Source organism: Rhizophagus irregularis, chromosome 14 (assembly GCF_026210795.1).
Source record: "Rhizophagus irregularis chromosome 14, complete sequence".
NCBI lineage: Eukaryota > Fungi > Glomeromycota > Glomeromycetes > Glomerales > Glomeraceae > Rhizophagus > Rhizophagus irregularis.
Window position 1 is genome coordinate 3,219,939 of NC_089442.1, and position 13,013 is coordinate 3,232,951.

Below are 13,013 nucleotides of genomic sequence, written 5' to 3' on the forward strand. Positions count from 1 at the left end.
TTTGCTATAATATCTATAATATTAGAACTTGATGTTTGTTCTCTTCAAATACGAATTTTGAATTAAACTTTTTCCTTTTCCTTTTCCTTTCCTTTCATTTCCAATAGTATTACTTAAAATTTTTAAATCTTCAAGATATTTTTCTTTAATAAATAATAATTGATTTTGAAATTTTTCTGATAAATCTGTTGATTTATTTTCATTTAATTTTTTTATATATTGATCAAAATCATCATCAATCATTGAAAACATTTGACTATTGATATTATGATGTAAATGTAATAATATTTCCACTGCCTTAAATTGAATGAAACTACTTGGAGCTTTATTAAGTGATTCAATTTCTAAATAATAACAAAGGCCATATGTAGAAGTTCGAGTAGACTTTTGAACAAGATATTGTGCAAGATCTAATATTCCGAACCATAAAATATGCGGTAATGCAAGAGGTTCATTTCCAGCAAGAACATTTAAGAAACTTCCAGTACTTTTTAAAGCTTTAGCAACTTTATTTGATACTTCATCAAATTTTGTTTGAGAATCTAGAATAGATTTATTAGTAACATTAATCCATTCTCTTTCCAAAAAGCTCCAAAGATATTCCATTAATACCAATTCAGAGAATTTATTACTAATTATCATTTCAGGGCTTTAAGACCAGGTAAAAAGGTTATGTTGAATTATCAGCATAATTCTCCAATCTACATAATAAGATGCAACAGGATATTTAAAACTTAAGCTTTCCCGTATATGAGCAAGCATTGATAAGATTGAACTATTATCATTTGGAAGAGCAACTCCTGTTATTGATAAAATTCCTGGTGTAATATTCAACGCAGCTTTAAGCAAATTTTTAGTTCTTCGTATAATTTCTTGAAACCAAGTCTCATCATCACGCAAACTATGTAATGTGTCTCGCAAGTGGATTAGTAAGAAGTCAATGTTATAATTTCTTTTTTTAATACTATCATCATTATTAATTTGGCGATGATTAAATTGATTAAAATCGGAAATGTATTTATTATCAATTCCTTCCTGCATGACCTGAGTTGTTTTTCGATGAATTTCAACAAATTTTGGTAAAGAATTATAAATTCTATTACGAAGATCCTTACTTAAACGCATTTGTGTAAAACAAATTTTTTCTAAAACCGCCACCCATGTACGTAAATGTAACTCTAACCTAGTTACACTTTGTATGTCATAATAATCAAATGGTTTTGGATCTGCTAATGTAACCAAAGAATCTCGAAGAACTTTAGGAGTAAATCGATTAAGTGGGTTTTCAAATAGTAGCTTTAAAGCATATAAATATTTTATTTCGGACAGTTCCTTAATAAGTTCTTTTGCCTTTCCATCAGGAGTTGTAAATCCATCCTCTTCTAATTTGAAAAGAATAATATTGTTAGAGATGTTTTCATACGATGTTGTTTTATTCGAAATAGAGTTGTTAATTGGTTGAGCAGTGTTGTTTGAAGAACTTTCGCTCTATATATTTAATATATAAAATAATTTTTAAACAAGTTTTTAATTGATTAAACATTTAATTTAATACGAAATTATAATTCACCTGACTTGAACTATTATCCATATTTCTTTTATTATTATTTTGTTCAAAGAGAAATTCCTTGTACTATTAGAGTCCAGTTGACACCAGGTGAAGGTTGTCAGAAATAATTAAAATTTGGGCGTAAAGTTTGTACGACTTTATGATGACGATCAAAATGTAATAGTCATTTGTGCTTCTAAGTGATATTCCACAAGACGGTGACGATCGACAATATACATTTAATCCTAGCTGCGTTGCAACAGGATTAAATGAGTTTAAATCAATATACTATTTTTGTTTAGATAAATTAGAACTTATAATATTAACATGTTCTTTTTTATTTTAAGTAAAAAAAAAATCTTATTCTAACTAAAAAAATCAAACAAACCATATTTATTCAATAAAAAAATATGATTGTATTGCCGATCCAAACCTAAGATGTGAAAGAACGAAAAAAATTATTAAAATAAAAAAATCATACTTACTGTAGGATTGCAGCGTTAGTGCGTCAGCCTAATCTGTGAATTTTCTTCCTTTTCTTTAGTTGTCCTTATCTATAAAAACGAATTATTAAAGTTGTTAATATTATTAGTAAAATTAACCATATAGAAAGCAAGTTAATGTAAATGAGTACCTAGGTTGAGGTTAGTGATATTTATTGTTTCTATAAATTTTAGATAATAAAAAATAATAGTACGTTAAAGGTCCAACCACTGATCTAGATCTAAGCCTAAAAGACGAAACAGATAATAACGATAATATTCTATACATAAAGAAAATTATGTTAAAAATAAATAAAAAATTACATAAAAACATATTTGTATAGATTATTATAAAGAGAAAAAAACCAGGATGAGAAATATTAAAAATTCAGTTTTAAAAAAATTGTGATTTTAAAAATTAAAAAAATAAAAATAAAAAAATCCGGCCTAACAAGAAACCAAAAAAAAATATTATTAAAAACACGATCCAGTCTAAAAAGAAAGACTGAAAAAAAGATCCAGTCTCAAAAAAAGAAGACCAAAAAAAAAATATTATTGAAAAAAAAAGACAGTCTAAAAAAAAGACCGAAAAAAATATTATTAAATAAAAAAAAATCTAGTCTAAAGAGACTGAAAAAAAATCAACATTCGGATAGCTACGGTAATCGATCTGCCGGCAGCGTGGAAATGGCCGAAAATGAAACATGATTAGTGAAACAAATTAAGCTTTTTCGTTAATTAGCAAAAAAAACTATTCGATTAAAATTTCATTAACCGGAACTGTATATTGGCCATCAGAACGTACACATGACCCACTAATAATTATGGAATAGATCAGGAGTAGATGAATCACGTTGGAAAGTTGGGTGTTCTGTCAACTAATCTGTGTATAGCCTAAAGATTTTTGTGAAACATACGGATGAATTTCCTTATTTTCCAATTAAAAATTATTTAAAATGCAAATTCTACGTGAGGAGGTTATATGAGGCGAATATTAACGTAAAATTGCCAAATATGTATAATTCCTGGAAATTTATACCCTGTAAAAATATTTTGCATAATTTACACTTAAAAACAGTTATTCAACAAGGCGTATTTTAAAAAATTGCATAGATTCTACATGAATACTAGGTAGTTTCAAAGTTTTACATCTTGAAATAATGATTTCTTAAATACACGATTTTAAGTAACTTACACATAAAATCATGGTTTATAAAATACTTTAATGATTTTGTATCTTAAAAAGTTGTGTAGATTCTACACAAATAGGTAATTTCAGAAATCTACATCTTGAAATGACTTCTTAAATATGTGATTTTAATTAAATACACATAAAACATGATTCAAAAAACATTGGTAGAAATCATTTCATTAACAAAATTTCAGCCAATTCGGTTAGATGATTCGTTTAAATTTCAACAAAAATTACAAATCGTCTGATCCCTTTTTTGGTTGATTATTTGAATTCTAAAATCGACTCACACCTTTTTGTGAAACGTTAACATAACTTTTTTTAAACTTTGATTTTTTTTTCAGACTTGCTTTCTTTTTTGTAGGTTCCCACCAGTTTCAATTTTGGCATAACAGCATTAGATAATTGGGTAGTTTCGAAGTTATAAACTTCAATTTATTTTTTGAAATAGAAACGTTTATTAACGTTTCATTTATCTTTTTATAGATTCCGTCATGCTTTACTTCGGTACTGAACATTGGATGTTTCAAATTTCGAACTTTGAAATTTTTATTTACTTTTTTTATAGAAATGTTTTGTTAACTGGCAAATTTTGCAATAAATCAAGCTATACGGGAAGAGATTGATAAAGGATTTATTCAGCATTGCAATTGATTATCGCATATAATTAATTGTATAACAAATTAATTCATATTTAAGCTTTTTTTAGCTAAATAAATAATATACTTTTATTAATTTTCATAAAATTATAATATAAAATTTAAAAAAAAAACAGAGTATTAAATTTAAAAAACTATCATTTTAAGTTATTAATTATATCTTTCAACTCAAGCAAGTTCTCCATTTCTATTCTTGAAAAATATTTATCTTTAAAAGTTTCTGGAACATTTGGACAAATTTTATGAAAATCTAGCAACAAATCACCCATATTAGGAATACAAGTTATCATTTCATTATTAGAGCCAAATCGAACATAATCTATTTGCTATATAAATAAATATAAGTTACTATAATCAATTTCTTTTAAAATAGAAAGTTCTAAGCAAAATAAAAATTTACCATATTAATAGAACCATTTATTTCAATTGAAAGTTGTATTTCACATTCATATATATTTATTGGAAGCTGATATTCAATCCAACCTAATCCCACAATTTTTAACACATCTTCATGTTTTAAAATATGTTCTTGTTGTTCAGAATCCTATAATAAATCCATTTATAAATTAAAAAATAACATTTTTAATAGTGAGAAAAAGATATTTTAGTAATCAAAAAACTTACATTTTTAATTATAAATTTTATTAAGCATTCTTTATGTAATATTTCTTTAACATTTATTTTCCAAATAATTTTAAAATTATAAATGTGCTTATTCAATATGGGCAAATTCAAATAAAGTTTTTCATTTTTTGGATTTATCACCTTTTCTGATAAACTTGGATTTTTTTAAATACAAGTAATTCAAAATTAAAAAAAATTATGAAAATTTTTAAATATATATTAATAAATACATTCGCTTACCTATTTATATCATTTTCTTGAAATTGATGAAGTTGGTTATCTAGATTTACCAGATTTGACATAAAATAAACAAGTGATTCTAAAATAATTTATTATTAATTAGTAATGAATTGATTATTTGTTATTAGTATAAGAAATTAAATTAACTATACTCTTACTTTCATACATGTGTTTACTAAATCCATTAACAATTCCAAGTTTGTTATTAACTACTGAAAGTGGCCAAAAATCCACAATGCATTCTTGCAAAAAATAAAAATATGAAATATATTCAAAATAACCTTTACTTAAATATAATAAATCTAAATCTATTTTTATTTCATGATGCATTTTTAATTCCATATGTATTTTACATCTAATTAAAAGTAGTAACTTATTACCTTTAATATTAGAAATTTGATTAATTTTTGTTAATATATTATTTAATTCTGTAGAATTATTTTTGTTCAGTAAATATTCTAGATGAAATAGTTGAGTTTTTGATAGTATATCATTAAAATCAAATAATTCTTTATACTTTTTAAATTCAATTACAGCATTATTAATATCTTTCTTTGTATAATATGTTAGACTTCTGAAATAATGTGCTAAACTATTTAATGGATCTAATTGTATAATCTTATCAAGATCTAATAAAACTTTATCATAATCTTGAAGAATATAATATGCAATAGCTCTTTTATTTAAATTATGAGTATTTTCTGGATCAATAATATTTGCTTTTGTAAAATATAATATGGCTTTATTATATTGTTCCATATTACATAAAATTTCTCCATAATAACATAAAATTAAAGAATCATTCATATTAATATTTAGCAATTTATCTAATATTTTTAAAGCCTCTACTAGATATCCCCTTCTTTTTTCATAACTATATGCACTATTCTTAAGACATGAATAATTATTTGGATTATTTTCTAATGCAATATTATAATTTTCTATAGAATAATAATAATAACCTTTAAATAAGTAACTATTTCCAATTATTATATATGAGTTATTTATTTTAACCTTATAATTTATTGATATCTTTAAATTATCTACTGCTTTATCATAATCACCTTGCCAAAAAAATATTTCTCCACAAATTAAATAAGCAATTGGTTCTTTTGGTTTTAAATTAATGGCTTCTTTTAAATAGAAATGTGCTTGTTTATAATTTTTAAGACATCTATAAATATAAGCTAAAATGCACCTTAAAGAATAACTTTTAGGAAAAAAATTCAAAAATTCTTTACACAAGGATTCAGCTTTTTTATAATGTTTTTCATTTATTTCATTTATAATATTTTGATATGTTGGATGTTGTTTCTTTGAATTTCTTGATAGTATTGATGATAATGATATATTTGAATTTAGTTTAATGGTTGGATTCATAAAATTCTTCTTTTTAATTAATATAAGATCAGCTTCTGAATTATCTGAATTATCACTATCATATATTTGATCTGAATTTTCTAATTCAATTGAAGGTAAAATATGTCCAGATTCAGAAAATTTGGTATATAAATATTTGTAAATAGAATTTTGTGATAAATATCTGATGTCATCTTCTTCAATCTTTTCTCGACATTCAGAACATATTTTTTGTTTTAATTTTTTTAAATTATTTAGTGATAATGTATGTTGACATTTTAAAATACATAATTGATCTTCTGGTTCACTACTAACTGGACAAGTCATTTCATTTGCTATAATATCTATAATATTAGAACTTGATGTTTGTTCCCTCTTTAAATACGAATTTTGGTTTAAACTTTTTCTTTTTCCTTTTCCTTTCTTTTCATTTTCAATATCATTGCCTAAAATTTTTAAATCTTCAAGATATTTTTCTTTAATAAATAATAATAAATTTTGAAATTTTTCTGAAAAATCTGTTGATTTATTTTCATTTAATTTTTTTATATATTGATCAAAATCATCATCAATCATTGAAAACATTTGACTATTAATATTATGCAAATGTAATAATATTTCAACTGCTTTAAATTGAATGAAACTACTTGGAGCTTTATTAAGTGATTCAATTGCTAAATAATAACAAAGACCATATGTAGAAGTTCGAGTAGACTTTTGAACAAGGTTTTGTGCAAGATCTAATATTCCAAACCATAAGATATGTGGTAATGCAAGAGGTTCATTTCCAGCAAGATCATTTAAGAAACTTCCAGTATTTTTTAAAGCTTTAGCAACTTTATTTGATACTTCATCAAATTTTGTTTGAGAATCCAAGATAGATTTATTAGTAACATTAATCCATTCTCTTTCTAAAAAGCTCCAAAAATATTCCATTAATACCAATTCAGAGAATTTATTACTAATTATCATTTCAGGATTTTCGGACCAGGTAAAAAGATTATGTTGAATTATCAGCATAATTCTCCAATCTACATAATAAGATGCTACAGGATATTTAAAACTTAAGCTTTCACGTATTTGAGTAAGCATTAATAAGATTGAACTATTATCATTTGGAAGAGCAACTCCTGCTATTAATAAAATTCCTGGAGTAATATTCAATGCAGCTTTAAGTAAATTTTTAGTTCTTCGTATAATTTCTTGAAACCAAGTCTCATCATCACGCAAACTATGTAATGTGTCTCGCAAGTGGATTAGTAAGAAGTCAATGTTATAATTTCGTTTTTTAATACTATCATCATCATTATTAATTTGGCGATGATTAAATTGATTAAAATCAGATATATATTTATTATCAATTCCTTCCTGCATGATCTGAGTTGTTTTTCGATGAATTTCAACAAATTTTGGTAAAGAATTATAAATTCTATTACGAAGATCCTTACTTAAACGCATTTGTGTAAAACAAATTTTTTCTAAAACCGCCACCCATGTACGTAAATGTAACTCTAACCTAGTTACACTTTGTATATCATAATAATCAAATGGTTTTGGATCTGCTAATGTAACCAAAGAATCTCGAAGAACTTTAGGAGTAAATCGATTAAGTGGATTTTCAAATAGTAGCTTTAAAGCATATAAATATTTTATTTCGGACAGTTCCTTGATAAGTTCTTTTGCCTTTCCATCAGGAGTTGTAAATCCATCCTCTTCTAATTTGAGAAGAATAATATTGTTAGAGATGTTTTCATACGATGTTGTTTTATTCGAAATAGAGTTGTTAATTGGTTGAGCAGAGTTGCTTGAAGAACTTTCGCTCTATATTTAATATATAAAAATAATTTTAAACAAGTTTTTTAATTGATTAAACATTTAATTTAATACGAAATTATAATTCACCTGGCTTGAACTATTATCCATATTTCTTTTTATTATTATTTTATTGCAAAGAGAAATAAATCTCTATCGGTAAAAGTCGTCAAAAATAATTATAAATTTATGGCTTGAATAAAAATTTGGGCGTAAAGTTTGTACGACTGTATGATGACGATCAAAATGCATGTAATAATCATTTGAGCATTGAATGGAAAAGATTTGCATGTTAATATAAGTACTGTGGCGTAGTATCATAATATGCCGAAAAATTTATCATGTAAAAAAATTGTTACTTAGGTACATATTATTTTTACAAAAAATTATAATGTAATAACTTTAAAAAGTATTTTACATGGCAAAATAAAAAATAATTTTATAAAATATAATTAATTCAATTAAAAATAAATTGGTAAGAGTGCAATTAGAATCTCAAAATATTATCAATAAGCTTGGATTCGATTTTTTTTACTTCTATTAAAAAAAAAAATTTTTCGTCAATTTTAGAAAATTTATTTTATTACTTTTAATAATATTGAGATTGAGTAATTATTTCTGCTAGTAGGTATATATTTATCCATTTTTTATATATTACCTGCAAAAAATTTTTGATGAAAAAAGATTTTTCTTTTTGTAAATAAAACGAAGAATTTCTCTTTAAAAAATGAGATTTTATAAGCTATTAAGACTATTACCGTATATAGTGGGCCACAGTACCCCCGATTACGCGAATTTTACTATTAATAAAGGGTGTTTAAACTTATAAAATAATTAGGGTATTGTTACACGTCACACCTAAGATATTTGCTGGATTATTTAAATAATAAAGTCAATGGGGAAAGTGACTTCTTTTTTGAGGGGTACTATACATAGGCGGTACTATGGCCCGTGATATACGGTAATAACATCTTATTTAGAATATATAATGTTAATAATAAATCGATAATAAATACTTTTACGAATAATGATACATTTATATTTATAATTCTTATCACCTAATAACGAGAGACTACTGATCAATTCTAAGATAGTCAAATTACTAATTTACGGTAAAAAGTATAATTTTGTGACAATTCAGAAATTATAATTTTAGATAATATATTATTACATACAGTACATAACCATATTCTAGAACCTAGATTCACTCTTAATAACGTTAAATTTTACATAAATATCGACTTAAATCCCTGAAAAATATTTAAACCTCTAACTGCTAATGCAAACTCATATTTGTATATAATATTATTTATTATTTATTGTATTATCAATTACTTTTCTTATAGTTTGATTATTTTTTTCTGATTTTTTGCAAAATTTGCCAAAGAATTTAAATGAATTTATCTCTCAAAGTAAACTTATTTGTGTGTATCAAATTTTGTTATAAAATTGCTACCCTCTCAAAGGGCTTGAGTGAATTGATTAAGTAAATCCTCAAAAAGTAGTCTTATTATATATGTATAGTAGTAATTTATTAACCTTCTAATTTGATAAAGGAAATAAGGACATTTACTATGAAACAAAATTGGTATTATTTGGTTTTTTGCTAGTCTTCAATTTGATTATATGTAAAGACGCAAACCGAGATATATTTCACGAAAATATAATAAAAATTTTTTATTCCCATTTTTCTCAAGCAAATTAAAGTATTAGTAATCTGTATTGGTTGGATTGAATTTCAAAGAAGTTTATTTAAATGTCTGTTATAAATAGGAATGGATAATAATTATAAGAATACTGGTTATTAGAAATTATTTACATTAATTTAACGAATGGTTATTTTATTAACATAAAAATTAAAATAAGCAAACTTAATTAACTATTTTAGTATTGTCTTTTTTTAAAAAAAAAATAAAGAGATATTTTTTAAAATTATTTAATTTTCATATTATAAAAGATAAGTGCTTCAAGATAATTAGAATTTAAGATTGTACAGTATATTCGTGTTCGAACTACTAATCATACAGAGTTTTTCTTAATTTTATAAATAAACGAGATGCTTTCATCGCAAAATTATTAGGAAATTAAGTTTTGAAGAAACTTTAACTAATATTTTGCTAAAGTTAAAAGTTTCAATATCCCATGCATTATTTCACTGTTTTCTTACATGACTACCCCAGAAAAATTATTCGATCACGTGACAATTTTTACCGATCATTTCCTAAAATAGCTGGTTAATTTTTGGCGATAAAAAATATATATTTTTTATATTTCAAATAAAACTTAACGCATACATTATACGGCCCTAAAATTTATAAAATATATGTATTTTTGCCTTCTGAGCAAGTTTACTTAGAATACCGAAGAGGGTTTTAAATGCCATTTTTGCAAAATTCATCATTTTGAAAAAATATATATAAAAAGTCAAAGATTACCCTAAGTAAACTTGTAGAGCATGTAAAATTACAGATAATATATAATTTAAAAGATGTATAAATTTATATCTTCAAGTTTTATTTAGAAAAAAAGATATTTTTAGTGATATTTTAGGAAATTATCCCAAATTGTCATGCGATCGAAGAATTTTCTGGGTGCTGTTGGGGTTGTTGTTTTCTTCTTAGTTTGAATAGTCAACTAATACTTTTAATCAGCTTTATGTATTTTTTTTAAACAATTTTCGAAACTTTGAATGAATCCCACGCAGTTAAAAGATTGATAGTTTATAATTCAACAATGAAAATTGCAATTGATTAAGATGATGAAGCTATTTTATCAGAATTTTTTAACATACAGAATATCTAATGAAATAAATCATATCATAAACTAGTACTATTGTCGTTATATTTACTAAAATATGTAGTAATAAACTTTATATTAGAATTACAAGAAAAAATATTTTATGATGTTGAGCCATATTCTACTGATAACAAGATAATAAATAGATTAAAAAGGACAATAAAGAAGACCACTGCTTAAACAACGACCTACTAATACTGCAAAGCAATCTCGTACAAAAGTCAATGTTCTGACATAACTTTTATAAATATGTATACTAAAAACAACTCTGAGGAAATAACTTAATATTATTTAATCATTACTTGATATCAAATATATCAACTTTTTCGAGTCTAATAGTAAGATTAATCCCTGTACAATAATAACCCCGATGAATTTAAATTTTGGCATGGGATATTGGTACTACTTTACAAATTCCAACTTAAAAATATAATTAAAATATTTTTTAAAAAAAAAATTTCTTCTAAAAGAATAAAAAATCAATAACATAATAGTTGATTGAGTTAAATTTTTACACCCACTGTCCCACTCTTTATATAACAATATTAAAAAAATTTTTTGTGTATTATTTTATTTTCACTTATTTCCACTTATGTAGTAAATTCCTTTGAAAATTTACTAAATATTTAAATTGAAATTAGTTACATTCTTAATACTTATCCAAATATTTGTTCTTATTTAATAATTAATTTAAGATAGTAACTAATCAGTTGATGGCGAACAGTGGCAAATTATAGTCTATTTATTCGTTAATTCATATTCTCATGTCACAAAAGAAGAAAACTATTAAATTTTGATATAACTTATATAACTTATTCATAAAAATTATCATGTGATATTTTTTAATTCGGCTTTAGAATTTTTCTGTCTAATTAAATTCTTATGCTGTAAAATTGCATGTAGTACTATCTAATTATTTAAAGTTTTAAATTTTATTTTAAGATATTAATTGAAGCTTTTATTATATAAAATGTGATTCATTAATTTCAAATATTACAAATGTGAAAAAAAAATTTGAAATAATTTTAAATTTCAAAAAAAAGCATATTGCGATTGAGATTCCAAGGATAAAAATGTCTCTGATCTAGAAGAAGTTGGGGCAATCAATCGTGACGACTTCCTTCGCCAATTTTATCCTGAAGTCTATGCGAGCAGAAGATAGGATATTTTCTTATCTTAATGAAATGTCTAATGAAGATGTTATCCACATCCGAATTCTTTCCTAACGAGTAGTTAGGATTTTTTTTACCCATATTTGTATCATGTAACAGCGATATATTCGCAATTTTTTATATATAATTATCCGCTTCCGGCGACGTTTATTCCAGTATTTAATAATATTGTGAATGAGCCAATGAGGCCATTAAGTTCGATAAATCACGTGTTAATGATGTACCTTGTACTACATCTTAATTTTTCATATATATTACGTTAACCGATACAAAAAATCTTTTTTATTTCTCTCCGGGACGTATCTCACTTCGGAACAAAAAAAATACTTATATACCATCCTGTAACTGCAGTTGAGTGCATATTTTTTCGCTTTATATATAAAAATCATGTCTTCACAAGCCTCTAAACCTTCTTCTCCAAGCTCAATAACGGAAGAAATTTCTTCTCGAACAATGGCGGACGTCATTAAGGATTTTAATACAGAGGAGCTTATCGAATATTCGAAAAAGAAAAACTTGAAATTTGATGATGACGGATGATATCAACATTCTTCACAAGGAGAAAATATTTGGTCTTGCCTTTCTTGAAACAAACTCAAGAGTATTGGTTTTGCGTTGAGGACCAGCAAAAACATTTACAAAATTTATTGAAGGTCTTAGTCAGAAATTATGAAATTACTCCTCATATAAGTCTTTTGATGACTTAAAGGAGATGTTATATAGGAATAAGGTTAATGAGAAAGACATAATAAATTTACTCCCGGTGAGCGTTTATTCTCTTAATTTTACTTCGCTTTGGAATGAACTATCGTGAATAATAATTTATTTTTTCTTTTACAGCTTTTGAGGAAATAAACAACCATTCAATCATTGTATAGAGGATATTATCTTAAAACTTTCGATCATAGAGACAATGATAGATGCAAATGAGGCGACGTGTTGTGATTTTATTTCAGCAATATTACACGCATCAATTGCCATCACTAAAAAAAGCTTCTCAAGATATTTTTATAGTATTGTAGAAGAATATTTCAGGAAGATTACACCGGTCGAGTTGACTATGCAATTAAAGCTCTAGAAGACCTCCTTTGTATCACGAAGGAAAGCCTCGTGATATTAAAATTTGAT

General features: G+C 24.7%; 3 protein-coding genes across 3 annotated transcripts; all 3 read right to left on the minus strand.

Moving 5' to 3' along the window:
• Window positions 1-21: 21 nt before the first annotated feature.
• On the minus strand, window positions 22-606 carry OCT59_006391 (uncharacterized protein; the record flags this gene model as incomplete). Its single annotated transcript, XM_025313896.2, has 1 exon — window positions 22-606. The coding sequence occupies one exon, from the start codon at window positions 604-606 to the stop codon at window positions 22-24; it is 585 nt and encodes a 194-aa protein (XP_025186413.2).
• Window positions 607-651: 45 nt separating this feature from the next.
• OCT59_006392 (uncharacterized protein) lies at window positions 652-1,591 on the minus strand (the record flags this gene model as incomplete). Its single annotated transcript, XM_025333561.2, has 2 exons — window positions 652-1,488; window positions 1,571-1,591. The coding sequence occupies 2 exons, from the start codon at window positions 1,589-1,591 to the stop codon at window positions 652-654; spliced, it is 858 nt and encodes a 285-aa protein (XP_025186414.1).
• Window positions 1,592-4,019: 2,428 nt separating this feature from the next.
• OCT59_006393 (uncharacterized protein) lies at window positions 4,020-8,028 on the minus strand (the record flags this gene model as incomplete). Its single annotated transcript, XM_025331527.2, has 6 exons — window positions 4,020-4,208; window positions 4,283-4,426; window positions 4,507-4,660; window positions 4,747-4,825; window positions 4,905-7,926; window positions 8,008-8,028. The coding sequence occupies 6 exons, from the start codon at window positions 8,026-8,028 to the stop codon at window positions 4,020-4,022; spliced, it is 3,609 nt and encodes a 1,202-aa protein (XP_025186415.1).
• Between the last annotated feature and the right edge of the window lie 4,985 nt (window positions 8,029-13,013).